At 43.6% G+C, this 16,172-nt stretch overlaps 1 protein-coding gene across 1 annotated transcript in view; it reads right to left on the bottom strand.

The window, feature by feature from the left end:
* The window catches only part of LOC118207487 (peptidase inhibitor 16-like), a 15,525-nt gene extending 6,491 nt beyond the window's left edge, over positions 1-9,034 (bottom strand). The window contains exons 1-2 of the mRNA XM_035381120.1: positions 9,020-9,034; positions 4,275-4,517 (exon numbers count right to left, since the gene is read on the bottom strand). Of these exons, the coding sequence (XP_035237011.1) occupies positions 4,275-4,430 (156 nt within the window). The 5' untranslated portion in view covers positions 4,431-4,517; positions 9,020-9,034. The remainder of the gene's footprint in view (positions 1-4,274; positions 4,518-9,019) is intronic.
* Positions 9,035-16,172: the final 7,138 nt, after the last annotated feature.

The raw sequence follows: 16,172 nt of genomic DNA, 5'->3' as shown, positions 1-16,172 counted from the left end.
TGGGCCTAAACAACACAGATAGTTTTAGTCTGGAAGAGAGGAATGTGTAGAGGAGGGGAATAAGTACCAGTGGTCCGAGAGGCTAATCAGTAGTTACTCACAAGCTGCTCATCTATTGAGAAAACATTACCCCCAGTTCCAATTCATTACATTACATTACAGGCATTTTGCAGACGCTCTTATCCAGAGCGACGTACAACAAAGTGTAAAACCATAACCAGGAACAAGTGTGTAGAAAACCCTAAAGAATAGTACCGTGCAGGAAACAACCGCATAGTTTAACTTGGACCCTGTAGGTTAAACTGATTAACACTAACACAAACAAGAACAGCAACAATGCAGTCTATGCAAAAACACAAGCAGTACTTAAGACACCTCCTAAATCAGCGCTCCACCTCTTGTTTTGAGTTATGCTTAATAATGCTGAACACTGATGTGAGGGCCACTCACAAGCAAGGGTGGGCATCGAGGCGATATGGAGCATAATAATCTTCAGGACCGATTTTTACAAATTAATTAATTAACGATCAGTAATAAACCACTTAAAAGATATATTGTGAGGTGGTGGCACCTCTCACTCATTGATTTATGTGGGTTAACTGTCCCTGATGAGGGGCAGGTGTGTGAATCCTATGGTGAGGTGATGGCACCTCACACGCATTGGCTCTCAGTTAATTGTCCGTGATGAGGGTCAGGTGTGGGAGTCCTATATCTAGCCCCTGGTTTCTGGGGTTTGGTGCAGACTCATTGTTTGTCATGCTCTAGGTGTGTAGGGGTGTAAGAATCCGCAGAAGTTACCGCATCGATCCTATCTGCGAGATTTGACCACCACTTAGTTTCTTCTCTGAGCTGATTCACTTTTAGCGCTGTGGAGGACATTTTGCCCTCGTCTCTTTAGTTTTCCTTTTCTGACCCGCAAGGCTGTGAGTTTCATTTTCTTTTGTAAGTTACTCCACTCTTCTCCTAATGGGGTTTTACTTTCTGGGTAGCTAAGCTGCGGTGGTGGGTTTTTTTTTTTTTTTTTTTTTTTTTTTTTTCCCTGAGTCCACTGACAGAAGATTCAGTAAGTAGAGGGAGAGATTATTTAGCGTTCTTAATTTGGTGTTTCCCCTGTACCTGTAAATCGCTCGGCGGTTTTTGTGGTTACCCCTCGGGGTTAACTTTTAGATCCCCTTGGTCCGCAATTGCGTCCCACCTTCCACTACCGTGACACATCAGTTGGGCCCAATGGGCTACTTTGAACTATCACATTTTCATTACAAATCATTACCGCAATTTAGATTTTCATTATCAATTAGTTCACTTGAATCAATGGAATTTGCATTAGTCGAGAAACACTTCTTTGCAAACTAGACAAATACTGTGATGACCATGATAATTGCCTTTTGAAATGTATGACATGGCAGTCAACGGACATTTGAATGTGGTCAGCACTGCAATTGTTTGGTGAGGGCATTTAGCAACACAATGCATGCTGGGTTGGCACTCTATTTTCAGCCAACAATTTAATTTCCTCATTGAGGGAGCGTCAGAGGGCTGAACAGCCACTAATAACCCTTGCTGAAATTCTGCTCGCTCAGTTCTGGGACACCCCTTGTACAAGATGGTGGCTTTCACGAGGCTGTAAAATGGGTGCTGGTGTGGGCAGAGCGATCAGGAGGTGAAAAGAGCCGGGCTTTTCTCTCTCCTATCAGCTTCCCTGCCAGATTCCCCATGCTTGGGGTGAAGGCCTCGGCTGCAAGATGCATTAATAACGATTGGGCCTCAGGTGTAACATCCGGCAACACAGCAATGCCCCATCATGAGGCCATACTTGACTGAGGTGTCTGCACCACATGTCCCATGAGGCATTGCAGCTCTTCACTGTCATTCATCTTTGAGCATGCTCAGTGATAATAATCACTGTCACTGTCAACACTGTCATCCACAGCATCCATAACTATTGAATGCCTTCAAAACACTTTTTTTGACAGACACTAGTGGTTATAATAATCATTACTGGAGTACTCACAATACAGTGTGAAATGATAAACATTAAAAACTTTATTTTAAATTACACAAATTACATAGTCTTATGATCAGCTATGAGTAGAATAAGTTTCACGCAAAAAGTTTCAGTAAACTTATCAATATTAATTTATTTATTACATGGGCAAGGAGACAATGAAATAGTCCATTAATACGGTCGTAATATTTATGAAAGGTCATTGCACTATTGTACTGTTGAATGCTACAAATGTCTTTCAGCTACAACATTGCACAACTTATCCTGAAATTGTTATGTGTGTGTAGAGAGAGATCATGTGTCCAACCCCTATCTATCCAAAGCGAGTTCATGCCCGTTGCGAAGATCGTATGAAATATGATACTCTCACTGGTCCGCTATGTTTTTTGGCACACTCGAGCTTTCAATTTCCTGTTATGAGACGACAAAGTCATTCTTTATAACCGCAAAACGATATTAACGCTGACTAGACCAAACAACCCTGCGCACTACCCAGATTGTATAGCGATATTTGAATAGGAGAAATACAAAAAAAAAAAAAAAAAAAACATCCCCTGGGCTTTATGATAACATTCCGAGAAACCGGGAGCAGGTACCGAATCTTCGCCATCGGTCACTTTGCGCAGTAGCGCATTCCGAATGGCGAACAGAACCATCTGCTGTGGGTGCTGCCGCGGTTGTTCACAATTTGGCGGTTAACAAGGCATGCAACTTTCCTAAATCACGGTAATTATTCTTTCATCTGGACAGTTGAGGCTTGGTTACCCTTTACCCTTGTATTACAAGTTAAACATTCATCGCATTTTTGGAAGATTCCAAGTTGAAGTTGAGGGTGGAGTGTTTTTAAAGAAAACAGTATTCACACGGGCTTGGCCCCATAGTTTCACTTCATCACCCTAAAGCAAAAAATGTTGTAGAAATTTAACGCTTTGTACTTTATACTGCGAAGTGAAGGTGTGCAAAATGTGTACAGTTTAATAAAGTACTCTGTATTAACCATTAAAAACAGCGATACTTGCCCAGTTGTACTTAGAATTTAAACCACAGTTCAGTTCCACCGACAGCAAGGGTAGTACAGTTTAACGTTGAAACAAAAAACAACCGTTTTATGTAGCATTGACTGCATGCAACGTCATCGTTACTATATGAAGGCCATACACACAGATCTCCGCGCAGGCCGACTGCCTGCACATAACCTTAAACCAGTGCGACAGGTGTATAAGTGGATTTCAGCTGACGGCACCGGGCAGCGCGTGAAACGTGACCCAGAGGAACGGAGCTACAAGCGCGCGTCTTGATGTTGACGATACTGATGCAATTCGTCATCTCTTTTCACCACAGTTCTCAAATAAGCATCAAATGTAGCATGATGCCAAGGATAAAGAACAAGACACAGTTGTCAACAAAACGGGTCCTTTGAAAGCAACGCTTTTCAATGCCATCACACAAATATACATGCTGGTGGAACTATGACAGAATAACTCTAAAATAGTCCTTGTTATTTTACACCTGTATATAATATTTGGGTTATAAAATCTGAATCTCAATCCAACATGGATAATAAGGAAAACAGACAGAGTTACAGACACTCCTTTTGAAAACATGTAATTGGAGCTAGTGGGCTTTTAGAGAAACAAAAGTTCTCTCATGTATTTCAAATCAGTGTTCAAAGAACTGCTGAGACCATGCAGCACACAAAGCTGAAGCTTTTTTTTTTGTTCTCAACAGGGTTTAAAATTCAGGACATCCCGGTTATTTTCCTTTGTAAGTGTGTAAATGCTAAACGTCATTTACCTGACGACGAGCGTTCCAAATCACATCTGCTTCGTCCATTCCTTCAGCGAAGCGAACTCATTTTTTTCACATTTACAATTACAGGCACCAATTAATACGGAAGCGGCCGTGCGGCCGTGCAGAGATCCCTCTGGATCCGCCGAAACGAACCCGCCCCAGCAGAACCATCGCTCCTCCCTGCCATCGCTGTCCCTCAAAGGGTTAAAGAGAGAGACGGCATGGAGACGAACCGAAGGGCGATTCAAACACCCCACGGATGTTGCCGTAGCTACGGTCCAGATGTGATGCGTATGCGCCGTGGGTGTGCCGTAGACACGGGGCAGGCGTGGTGCCTATATGGCGCAGGTGTGCCGTAGACACGGGGCAGGTGTGATGCGTATGCGCCGTGGGTGTGCCGTAGACACGGGGCAGGTGTGGTGCCTACATGGCGCAGGTGTGCCGTTGCTACGGCGTCGGTTTCGCGCGCGGTTCTTACCATCCTTCGCATGTTGGCGGCGCCGGGCCACACCAGCGAGCGGAAGTGGTTGTGCGTCTCCACGATCTCGTCCCGGTCTTCTGCGGTCAGCTGGTGACAGCGGGCGAGCCAGCAGCGCCCAAACACAACGGTCCACACCAGGGAAATCCACAGCATGGTCACAGCGTGTGTGTGTGGATATATGTGTTTGTGTGTATCTCCCACAGTGCGTGCGCCCGAATGTATCTCTAACAATGTGTGTGTGTATTTGTGCGCGTCTCTTCTCCACGCTGATGTTTCGTGTTGCGGGCTCTTATAAAGAGGGACGGGTCAGGGATACACCCATTCCTCAGAGAGAGAGAGAGAGAGAGAACTGGAGCTTTGACTCACTGCCTGCAGGTCTAACACATTCCAGACACCGCGTGGAGCGGACACAGAGAGACCCCCCCACACACACACACACACTCACTCTCTCACACACACACACACACACACTCACACACACACCGGTACACCTTATTCAACAACACACTCGCCCTTTTCACACATCTCACTCAAACACATTCTCACACTCTCACATTCACACACACACACGCACCTCACTGAAACACACACTAGTACCTTCATAAATGTGAACACAAACACACACACACACACACATTCTCAGGCACACACTCACCCTCTTGCAGACACGCACACTTGCTCAACATGAACTTCAGACTTCACACATTTATATCTCTGGAATGCTAGTGGGGGTATTGGATGCACACATAGTTACAGCTTCAGTTACACTAGTGCCAACATGAACCAGTGGTCTTAGGTAAGGTTGTGTGGGTATGGTTCTGCTGATAGCATTTCCCTCTCTCTTATTTTCCAGTTGCACTCTTGCACGCACAAACAGAATGGAATTTGTGATGAGAATCCAAGATTGTTTGTACAATTCTGAGCACAAGACCCAAGAAAAAAAAAAAAAAAAAAATCATCTTGTGAAACATGCTGAATCTTGTGCTCATCCTCCTCTCTAAACCACTGACAAGCCGCAAGTTGTGCCATTCAAATTTAATTTGAATGGCACAACTTGAATTTGAAATAATTATAATTTATAATGTTGGAATTGAATTATTGTATTTGAAAAATAAATTTGAATTGCATAACTTGTGAGTTCAGTCTCTGAGTTGTTGGTATCAAGCTTCGTTAGTGCAATACCAAAACAGGATAGAAAAAATATTGGCACTGCTTAAGCCTTAAGGTGATAATCGCTGTTTGTAGTTCAACTGAATCTTTGCTTTGCGTTTTCTGAATACCCAGATGCGAGTTACAGAAAATTTAAATTGAATTGGAAGAACTGAATGAGAAAGCATACTGAACTCAAATTTTTAACTTGAAATTAAAAGTGAAAATTGGTCTTGACATTCAGGTGAAAACACGGATACGTTTGGCTGAAAAGTGAAAGCTTTCTAGCCAACTAGGACATAGCCAGGCTATATCCATGTAAAACCTGAGCTAACCTAGTCCGTTTATGTCGAACATCTCTCAACCAAGATTTCCACCACTCTAGATGTCTAGATTTGGGCAATGCTCACTGGGGAAGACCAAATTCAATTCCAAATCTTGATATTCAATGTCAAATAGTGAAATACAAATTGCTGATCTCAAATGCGGTATCTGCTGGGACTAATGGCTTCCCATACCTGCTGTGGGGGAAGGAATCGTGAGGGATAACTGTATGAACTGTAAGTATGTGCATTGTGCACGAACAGAGGATGGAAAAAAATGTTTGAATAATAAAAATTACTGAAGGTAAACTGATTTAAACATCAGTTTAATCCATAGATACTGTTCCAGTATCTGAGCCTTCTTCTCAGATTAATATTCCCCGGTATTGTGAAACGAAAAGTCAACATGGCCTCTCTCTCTCTCCGTTTTAGTTTTCAGCATGATTTTCCCAGCATGCCAAAGCACACCCTGAGCCAACAAACATTCACGAGCTCTTTGTTTTTTCTTTGTTCTTCGGTGCGCTCTGTGCCCCTCCTTCCCTGCGGCTGCCCGACCCCGCGCTCCGGGGCTCCTGGGAAGAGCCCGTTTTGGGAGATCTGGACGGCGCGAGGTTGTCGCGCCTCTCCGCGCAGGTGGAAACGCGCGTGCGCCTCCTCTCCCCTGAGGCGGTTTTCGAATGTGGAGACTCCCTGTCCCTGGCTCTCCCTGTCCCTAGCTCTCCCCGTCCCCTGGCTCTCCCCGTCCCCTGACCGGATCTCTCTCGGCGAGCCAGCGAACTGCCTTTCTTTTTTTTAAGTGTCCTCGTTCGTGATTTAACGGACCGTGCGGCCAGCGGCGCAGGGCCGGCCCGACCCAATAAACAAAGTCAACATTTGTTTAGGGCCCCGCGATTGGTTTGCCCCCCCCCCCTCCCTCCAAGATATATATAAATATATATATATTTAAAAAATAATAATAATTGTGTTCCCTAAGACAATGGCTTTTTCACTAATCTAAATATATTTCTCTCGGTGCCAAATCTTGCTGGCTGGGGCTTGGGGGGTGGTTCTCGACCGAAACAGAGGGCCCCATATTGAATTTTTGTTTAGGGCCCCCAAAGACCTTGGGCCGGCCCTGTGTCAGCGGGGGGCTCTGGAACTTTCTGAGCGCTCGGGAATGTCCCCACTTGTTTGTCTTTTGTTCTGGATTTCGTGCGTTGTAATTTCCTGTGAGTCGCCGTCCCGCGGCTGTCTGAGTGGGAGACTGCAGTGCGCTTCAATACCAGCCTGCTCCGACGAGCTCTGCTTGTTTCTGACAATAACACTCCCTCCCGAGTCTTCATTTAGCACTTATCCCATTATACCTCTGTTTATCTGGGTGGTCGATACGTCCATTTATCACGAGCGGACTTGGTTTCTTTTTGCCTCCCAAGAAGTCTATTGACACCTGGAAGCTTGTTCAACATGCAGCTTGTTCAGAATGTAGACTAATGCTAACCGGGACTAAAGTGAGAGTTCACACCCCCCCTGTTATTACTGCCCTGCATTGCCTTTGCGTGTCTTTTAGATTTTATTTATTTTTGTTGTTATGAAACTGGTTTAGTGGTATACTAAATGGTTTAGCTCCAAAATCACTGGCTGTTCATCAAAATGGGTCCCCATTAGAGCCTCAAGGTCTTCCAGTGCTGGCTTGCTTGAACATCCCGGCAGTAAAGCTTACCAGGGGTGTAGTTTTTCATCCCAAAAGTTATGTAATGCTCTATTAGATTCAGATTGCCCGCACTGACATCATTAAAAACGGCTGAAAACATAATTGTTTTTAAATTGGCTTTTATTTTTTTCTCTGTTCAGCATGTGTTTTTCTTCAGCTTGCATTTTGCTTCGTTCTTATGATGTATTACCTCAAATCGACGTGCCGTTTCTGTTTTTTTAACGCATTCTGTTTTGTCTACTGATGACATTTCCCTCCTGAAGACAGTTCACCCTTGTCCGGTGCACATTACTGCCTGACACAACTCAATGCATTCGTTTCTGTAGTGCGCACTGCGAGTTAATGGAGAGAAGGAAGGGGGATCTGGACTGAATTCCTCCACGTTGAGTGCAAACTGGGAGTGATAACCTGTATGAAGGGGGTAGCAGAGCATAGCAATAGCACAGATCTTTTCATAGTTTAGCACAGGCTGAATGACAGACGTGATTTATGCACCTTGGGTGGGAGGGCTGGAGGCTGAGGATGGGCAGTAGATTAATATTATTTTTTCAAATTTCTTTTCTTTTTTTTAATTTTTTTTTTTTACATTTTGTGTTTATTTAAGACATTTGTTGAGCTGCCAAAAAGCGGTTAGCTGTGTGTACGGTGACATGAGCAGTGTGTAAACAGTGCGCAGACACACAGTGTTATGTTACATAACCTCGGCAGTTAGAGGGCAGGGTTACATTTGGGTTAGCCGTAGGGAGTAAGGACTGGGCTGATGAGCTTGATGTGTTTTTACAGTCACAAAAAAATGTAACATGTAGCCACTAGTGCCAGGTCTGCAAAGTAACACATGAAGATCTGGGGAAATGATCCAACCATCATTATGAATTATGTATTCATCTGGCAATTAATACAACATAATACTACAACATAATGTAGTGCACAGAAAGTATTAGCGCAATGATTAGGTACAATGGATTCCTATTCTGTCTTGATTGGTGGAAACATGTTTTTTTTTTATTTTTTTATCCTGAGAGTATGAAAAACATTGCCAATAATAAATGAGCGACAGGGAACCATTGATAAAGCAGTTCCGTTTGCAGTGGGGGCGGATCCCAAGCGCGGGACGAAAGCGATGTCCTCATTTTACGGCTTCGTCGCCTTGTCTCCAAAGCCATCCATAACCCGCCGGCTTCCCTCTCAGGTTCGGTGTTTGCTCGCACCCGCGTTTGATGCTCGGTGACCCGGAGCCGCTGGCGGGGATGGGATGGGGGGGAGGGGGGGGGGGTTAGGAACCGCATACTCTACATCCTCTGTCCCGAAAAATGTATTTAACGTGGGACGCCTGCCAGGGATTTCATTGCAAAAACATTGTGTGTGACGTGTGAAAACGGAGGAATGTAAAAGGCCTTTAACGAGCTGCAGATGTGCCGCTGATGCCGTAGGACGGGACGCGATGGGACGGGACGCCGAACCAGATATTTATTTTGCTCTCGGGGAGAATTTTGGGTGGAGACCATCTGACCGCTTAAAGTCATTATGCTGGAGTAACGTAGCCAAGTCCCTCGCACACGCATAGCAACCAAACACCCGATGTGTGTGTGTGTGTGTGTGTGTGTGTGTGTGTGTGCGCGTTCCCTGCTGTCTCTGCCCCGCTTCAGAATTAGCGCTCCTACATGTCAGTTACCTGGCGGCTGTCGGGACAGTTACCTGGGTGGCTGTGGGGACAGTTACCTGGGCGACTGTGGGGACAGTTACCTGGGTGGCTGTGGGGACCGTTACCTGGGTGGTAATGTCTGTGGCTTTGTGCCCAGGGTACATGGATTATGGATCTGTACACACTGGCAGGAGGGCAGTTTCATTCATGACTGGATGACAGTGAAATGTCTTGCCACTGGGAGACACCACAGAACAAGAGCGGACAAATAAACATCTCCCTACAGCTGTGCACCAGGCACCTTCAGTGGAATGCCACCAGGGCTGAACTTACAGAACAGAACATTGAGAAACACGTGGTATACATGTGCAGGAGAAAAGCAGAAATACATGTATCATTCATTGACAATGTCAGGGGGAAAAGATTCCCGATGATCTTCTGAGGTAGCGTTCCCATGGAAACCAACAGGCTTTTTTTTTTCCATTGGTAGTCCCAAAGTCAATTTTCTTCTGTGTGTAATGATCAAAATGTCCGCGGATTTCAGTGTGTGGCCTGCCTACTCGTACACTCTCCCTGAGTCATACTTTGAACATCATTTCCTACATGCCATGTTCATCACTGGTCATATTCAATTCAGGCTGCCTTTTTTCCAACGGTCACAAGGCTTCAGTTTGAGTCAAATATCAGCCCCACAGAACCTTTACTGATCCTTTACTAATCTGTTACTACCCTTACTAATGAATTAACTTATGAATCCCTCACTACCATTACCAACCCACTAATACCCATACTAATCCTTTACTATCCTCTTTCCACCCATACCTACTGTAGCCCATGGAAATATGTGAGTCTGTTCTTCCTTCTTCACGTGTTTGCATGCAGTTTTGCAGAGTACTCATCTTTGAATTGGACAGTTTTCAAACTTTTGGAGCCGGTTTCCTGTAGCTTGCATCTGGGTTCTCTCCAGATGTTCTGGAGTCCAGTGCTGTCCACGCCCTGACTCCTTATGACAGGCAGTCAGAATGTCCATCCTCTCTACCCAGTACTTCACGACTAGCGGTCTCACCCAATTACTCATGTTCCAATCTCAAACTGAGCAGAGCTCTGAACTCTGAAGAGAGAGACGTGGTGCTGGCACCAAAGCCCTCTTCCAGCCGATGTCCTAACGTCTGGCTCCTGGTATCCAGGTTCCTGTGACTTTTCCCAAATTTCCATGGCAGCAAAACATTACCTAACATTACACTACAGTCATTTAGCAGAAGCACTTATCCAGAGTAGTGGAGAGAATCTCAAAAATACGAAAAAAATGAGGTATCACACCAATAAGACAACAAGAAGAAAACCAATAAGAAGAAAATCTATTTTGTGTAACTGCATCATAAAATGAATACAATTTGAGATGAGAACAAAATTGCTTCCTTTTTACTAGTGATTATTTGCTATAAAAAGCAGGAAATTATGTTTGTAATTTTTTGTTTGTTGTGGAAACTGCCAGTCTCGGAATCATGACTCACAGATTCACACTGTTTTTAATGATGGTCACTGAGTCTTCTTAAAACTTACTGCTCTGACAGAAATATGCAAATATATTGTCTTTCACAAAAGCATTTTGAGATGAGATGTACTGTGGTATTATACAAGGTATGATCTGATCTCTTCTCATAATGACAATTCAAACATAATCACATTTATGTTATCTGCTCTGGAGGTATTCGTCAAACAACATTTTACATCAATGGCAACTGCCCTACCCCTCCTGAAAGTGAAGAGCAGCTGATTTTCACATGAGCACGTGTTGTATAGATATGCCACCTGCCATCACCCTGAACATATGTGTAAAATAACCTCTTCAATGAGGAGATGTGGGGCAACTTGCATTAATACAAAAGTGGTTTACATTTCAGATGTAACATTGTAAATGTTCACTTACAGTGTGTGGAATGGATGCTGGGTAATAAGTTGAAGAATTTTAGTATTGCATTTGCTGTTGTTGCATGAGACATTGTGGCAGTGTAGTATAATGGGTAAGTTCTTGTAAACTAAAGGTCACTGGTTTGATTCCTGGGTAGGACACTGCCGTTGTACCCTTGAGCAAGATACTTAACCTGTTTTGCTTTAGTATATACCTGCTGTATAAATGGATGCAATATAAAAGTTGTGTAAGTCACTCTGGATAAAAGCATCTGCCAAATGCTTGCATTGTACTGATTTGGCCTTCAACTCTCCATCAGATGCCTCCTTCCTGTTTACCTGGATTTTGAGATTCACAGAGGTGGTGGAAGGGGTGAAGAGTAGGTTTCCCTGGATTCTGGGCTACACAGTGGTGGTAGATGGGGTGGAGAGTAGGTTTACCCGGATTCTGGGCTACACCGTGGTAGTAGATGGGGTGGAGAGTAGGTTTACCTGGATTCTGGGCTACACAGAGGTGGTGGATGGGGTGGAGAGTAGGTTTAAGGGGCAGATGAGCAGTTGGGGGAGTACTGTAGATGGAGGTAAGTTCATCAGTCCTAGATTCCCAGGTTGGCATAAAGCTTTTCTGAGTCTGTAAATCCAGGAATCAGTGATACTAATAAGCTGAGAGATAAAGAGAGGATAATAAAAAAATCCACCCAAACTGAGATGAGTCATGTCATAATAATCGATTTGTGACTCAATCCCAAGATTTCGCAAATTTTGTTTAAAAAAAATGTTTTTGAGATGTCTTTTCTCCAATTTCCTGCTTTCTTCCAGGGTGGAATACCCAAACGTACGCAGCTGCACTCATACAGCAATCTCTGCACGGGTTGCGGGAGAGCATAAACCAGCACACACTCATATCCGAAGCACGCAGTGTCACCAGCCACTTTGTTTCACTCCGAACGGTGTCTGTGCAAGCTTGGCTTTTCACCCACAAGCCAAGCTTGCACGGACATCAGTCGGGGGAAGACGCTCAATGTGCAGCTTCAGCGAGCGGAGTGAGAGAACCCTCCCGAACCCTGAACCACGCCCCTGCCCGCTGTGCTGGGTTACCGGCATGCTTGGGATTTGATCCCAGATGGTGGGGCCCTTCCATGCAATAGAACAGTGTCTCAACATGATGATTCACCCAGGTTTCAAAATGCGCTTTTCTGATAGAAAGCATGAGCCATTTCCTCTCTCCCTGGATGTGCCGTTTCAGTATCGGGTAAACACGTCCAGAAATCCTGCTTGTGCACTGACCCTGGCTGCAGGATGAAGGGATGAAGGGATGACTGGAACAGAGGGATACGGAATAATGTGTTCCAGATGCAGAGTGGGGAGGGGGTCCCCTGGGTTTGGCAGCTGGGCCCCAGCGCTGAGGTCATGCTAACAGCTGTGTGTGTTTGCGCACCCCACCCCGAATCTGCCGCCGCGTTGATGTCATCCCCAGGCGACCACCAACAGCCCGGGCCGAGGGAGGAATTAAGGGCTGCACCCCAGCCCGAACGGTCCCTGACTCCAGCGCCGTGCCGGGCCGAAAAGAACCCACTGAAGCGAGACTAGAACCCTTCGCATGCCAACAGGACGCTTCCTCGGCTGGGAGTCCTCTCCCACTTGTCCTCAGGTTTTACCTCCAAATAAATGACATCATACTTTTCTCAGAACTGTTTTTGTCCGTTCTTTTTAGGATTTAGGAGTCGGAGTTTGGGAAAGTGGCAGATAAAATCCAGGTCTCTGTCTGTAAGACCTGAGTGAAGGTGAAGTGAAAGGTAACTTATAGGAAAGGAGTAAAGTAATACTACAGAAAACAGGGCTTTTTTTGGCTCTCAATGAGGCTCAGGTGCATTACAGTGACTGCATTAGGTTCAGCTTTACTGCCACCATCAACTCCACCCATCAAATCCCTATATTTCACTACATTTAGAATGTCAAGTTCTGGTCTTCAAGAGACCACCATTTTGTTTTGAGATGTAAGCTATTAAAAAATCGAACGCGGGACAAAAATAAAAAATTGGAATGATTTAAATATTTATTGAAGGGCTACAAAATATAGCCTATACTGAAGGATGAACACCTTAGGGGGATCATTCTACAGGAATAGTGGTATTTGAAATGTGTTTCATTTTTGTCTCTCAAAACTTAGGGTACAATATTATTTAACCTTTAATCTAAATTAATCCACACAAATGGCAAATTAAAGTAGGCCTATTTAAGTTATTCTGAAACATTCACTCAAAGAATGCTTACACCATCGTTTTTTCAGTGACTTAAACAACATCAAAGGTTTCTTGGAATTTTATTTATCAGTTCAATTTGCACATATAGGCAAATACAGTGTAGGTGAATAATAATACAGTAGAATCCACTTAATTGCATAACAGATCACTGCATAGCCTAATGTGGATATTTGAATAGAACTGTCAAATCCCGTCCCATTTCCCCATTCCTTCCACTGTAAAGAGATTGCATATTTGCATAAACCCTCATCACCATTATTATTATTTCCCTGGAGTTACATCCAATTACATTGAATTATGATCTATAAATATACATCAAAAGTCAGCAGATGCGGCATAAATAATCAGACAGGTGCCTATAAAGACACAAAATGGCCGAAATTTCCAAAGGTAGGCAGTTTCTGTTGAAAATCACGCTGGCAGCGAACACCAGAGTGCCAATCTGCCAAACGGTTCATTACACAGTTAAGCAGATTCTACTGTAATTAGCATGTTTAAGGTTGCATGTAAACTTAAAAGCAGTCAACACTTTAAAAACCCATTCACGACCAAATTGTACCAATAAATGCATGAACCATTTCTCATTGTTTTACAGGTGTTTTTTTTTTTTTTTTTTTTTTTTTTTTGCACAATTTCTCCTACAGGCGGCTTAAGAAAACACTACCTAAGGCACCCAAGCCAGGCAATGCAGGGAAAACCCTGAGCATGTCATCTGATTTAATGAATTTACACAAACTTGATTTGTTGGGGACTGAGGAGATGAGCCATCTACAGATGTAACTGATGACTTGGCATAAATTAGGTCAGAATAATGTTCACTGAGTGAACTGAACTGTGTTCTTGGCTATAAGTAACTGTACGAAATGAGTATTGTACCTTATCAAACCTGTGTTTTGTAGTTGTTCCATGATATGCACTTTTGTACGTCGCTTTGGATAAAAGCGTCTGCTAAATAAATATAATGTAATGTCTCCCCTCCAGGCTCAGAGTATGGACTCATGGAAAACCTGGTTACCCCAAACTATGATGGGTTGTCTTGGGCCATTTTGTAGTGAAAATTTAGTGTTGTGTTTGTCAGTGGGGCTCTATAGACGTAGTTGCCGCTACTAGTCCAGGTTTAACCCTTCCCTACTAAAACACCAGAGGTAAATTAACTCTGCACTCCATTCTCTCTCTCCTTTCTAGCCATTCTCTCTCTCCTCTGTCCCTCTCTCTCTCTTTGACCTTCTCTCCTGTCCCTTCAGTGGCCAGAGGATTCCAAATACGCTTGGCCCCCCTGGGGCTATAACTCTGTGCACCAGTGCTGGAGACAGCGCCCCCTGCAGGGGTAACACTGTCAGCGGCATCCTCCACATTTTATCCCTTTGAAAAACTCGACCCTTTAAAACCATGGTTGCTCGTGACTCATCTCAGTTTGGAATGGTCAAAGAATTAATGATAAATAAATTTTAAAAAGCTCTTTTGGTTTGTGTCTAATGTAGTTGGCTGATATAATTTTTTTTTTAAAATCTACTTTAGGCTGTCAAGGCGAATATTTGCACCCCTAGTTGAAACAAAATATGGGGAACACCCAGCTCCTCCCATAGCTATAGCCCAGTCAGTGTCAAACTGTTGATGTAATTGGTCTGGAGAAACTGTCTGTGTTTTTCCTGCTTTCCCCTTTCTTGAATGGCGACCACGAAGAGTGAAAAAGTCTTCCAACGATTTGTTTTTTGTTTAAACACAGCGGTTTGAAACAATGACAATTCCGCAATGGGGTTTGACTGTTTTGTTGTTTTGTACTCCAAGCCTGTTAAATGTGAGAGGACAATATTCGTGATGGTTTCCATGTGCGCTGGGAGGTAGTGCCACACCTCGTATGTCTGCTGGTGCCTGATTGCTGAGTACTGCGATCGTCCAAGTGAAGACATCTGTCTTTCCTCTCAATCAATCAGTTGATGTAACTTGTTTACAATCATGTGGGAAAAGAGTACTGTGGGATGTGATATATTTGGTCTAGCTATGATAAGAGTTCAATGTGGATGCTCTTTTCATTGATGATATCTGGGCAACTAGCACACAATTCATAAAAAAGTGTTTGCACAGCAATTGAAGAGCACAGCCTGAATAAAATAATGTTCTACAGCATAGTACATGTTTTGATTAACATGTTTTTAAAGTAAGACAATTTACCTAGCCACGATAACAAGTTTAGCCATGGTAACAAGTTTCATTCAAGGCAATCCTAAAACATTCCAAGATTACAATGCATTGCTTCCATCAGAAAATGACATAATTCTGATGTGAATCCTTGTGTACCTTACTCCCACAATAATAAATGAAACAAATGAATTAGACATCCACTCTAATCAGAACCTTCTTTTCTGCTAAGGCTAGTTTGAGGCAGCAAATCCAAGGCCTCTGCTCCTCTTTGCAAAGTGATATCACTGTTTTGAAAATTATGACATTATGTGTCTCTTGATTCCGAGATGAATAATACATCTGACAGTTGTGTTTAGCTATTCAGATGGGGTATACTTGTAGAATAAAATAAGGACAAAGACGGGGCATTGCTTTTGAGATCTATTTACATAATTTTGTAATTTTTTGAGATGTGTGAGGTTCTTATGAGAAGTGGAGTTGGGTATGGATTGGGAGGATGAGGTAAGAATCTGTGTGTGCGTGTTGGGGGTGGGGGGTGGTGGGTCAGTGCTTTTATAATGAGTGTAACTTTTTTTTTTTTTTACCTTTATTTGATTCAGAAGTAAGGGGCTTAGATTGGTGGCTTTGGGTGATGTCTTCAGATCTTGTGAGCTGCACAGACTTGTGAGCTGTAAGCTCAGCCAAACTTAAGATAGGATCTGCAAACAGGCCTTCTGTCTTTTGTTGTTTAGTCAGTGTTATGAAATATCCCCATTGTTATGATATGTGCATGTT

The sequence above is a fragment of the Anguilla anguilla genome, chromosome 11 (assembly GCF_013347855.1).
Source record: "Anguilla anguilla isolate fAngAng1 chromosome 11, fAngAng1.pri, whole genome shotgun sequence".
Lineage (NCBI taxonomy): Eukaryota > Metazoa > Chordata > Actinopteri > Anguilliformes > Anguillidae > Anguilla > Anguilla anguilla.
The sequence above is the reverse complement of the archived record's forward strand: the minus strand, read 5'-3'. Positions and strand labels throughout refer to the sequence as shown.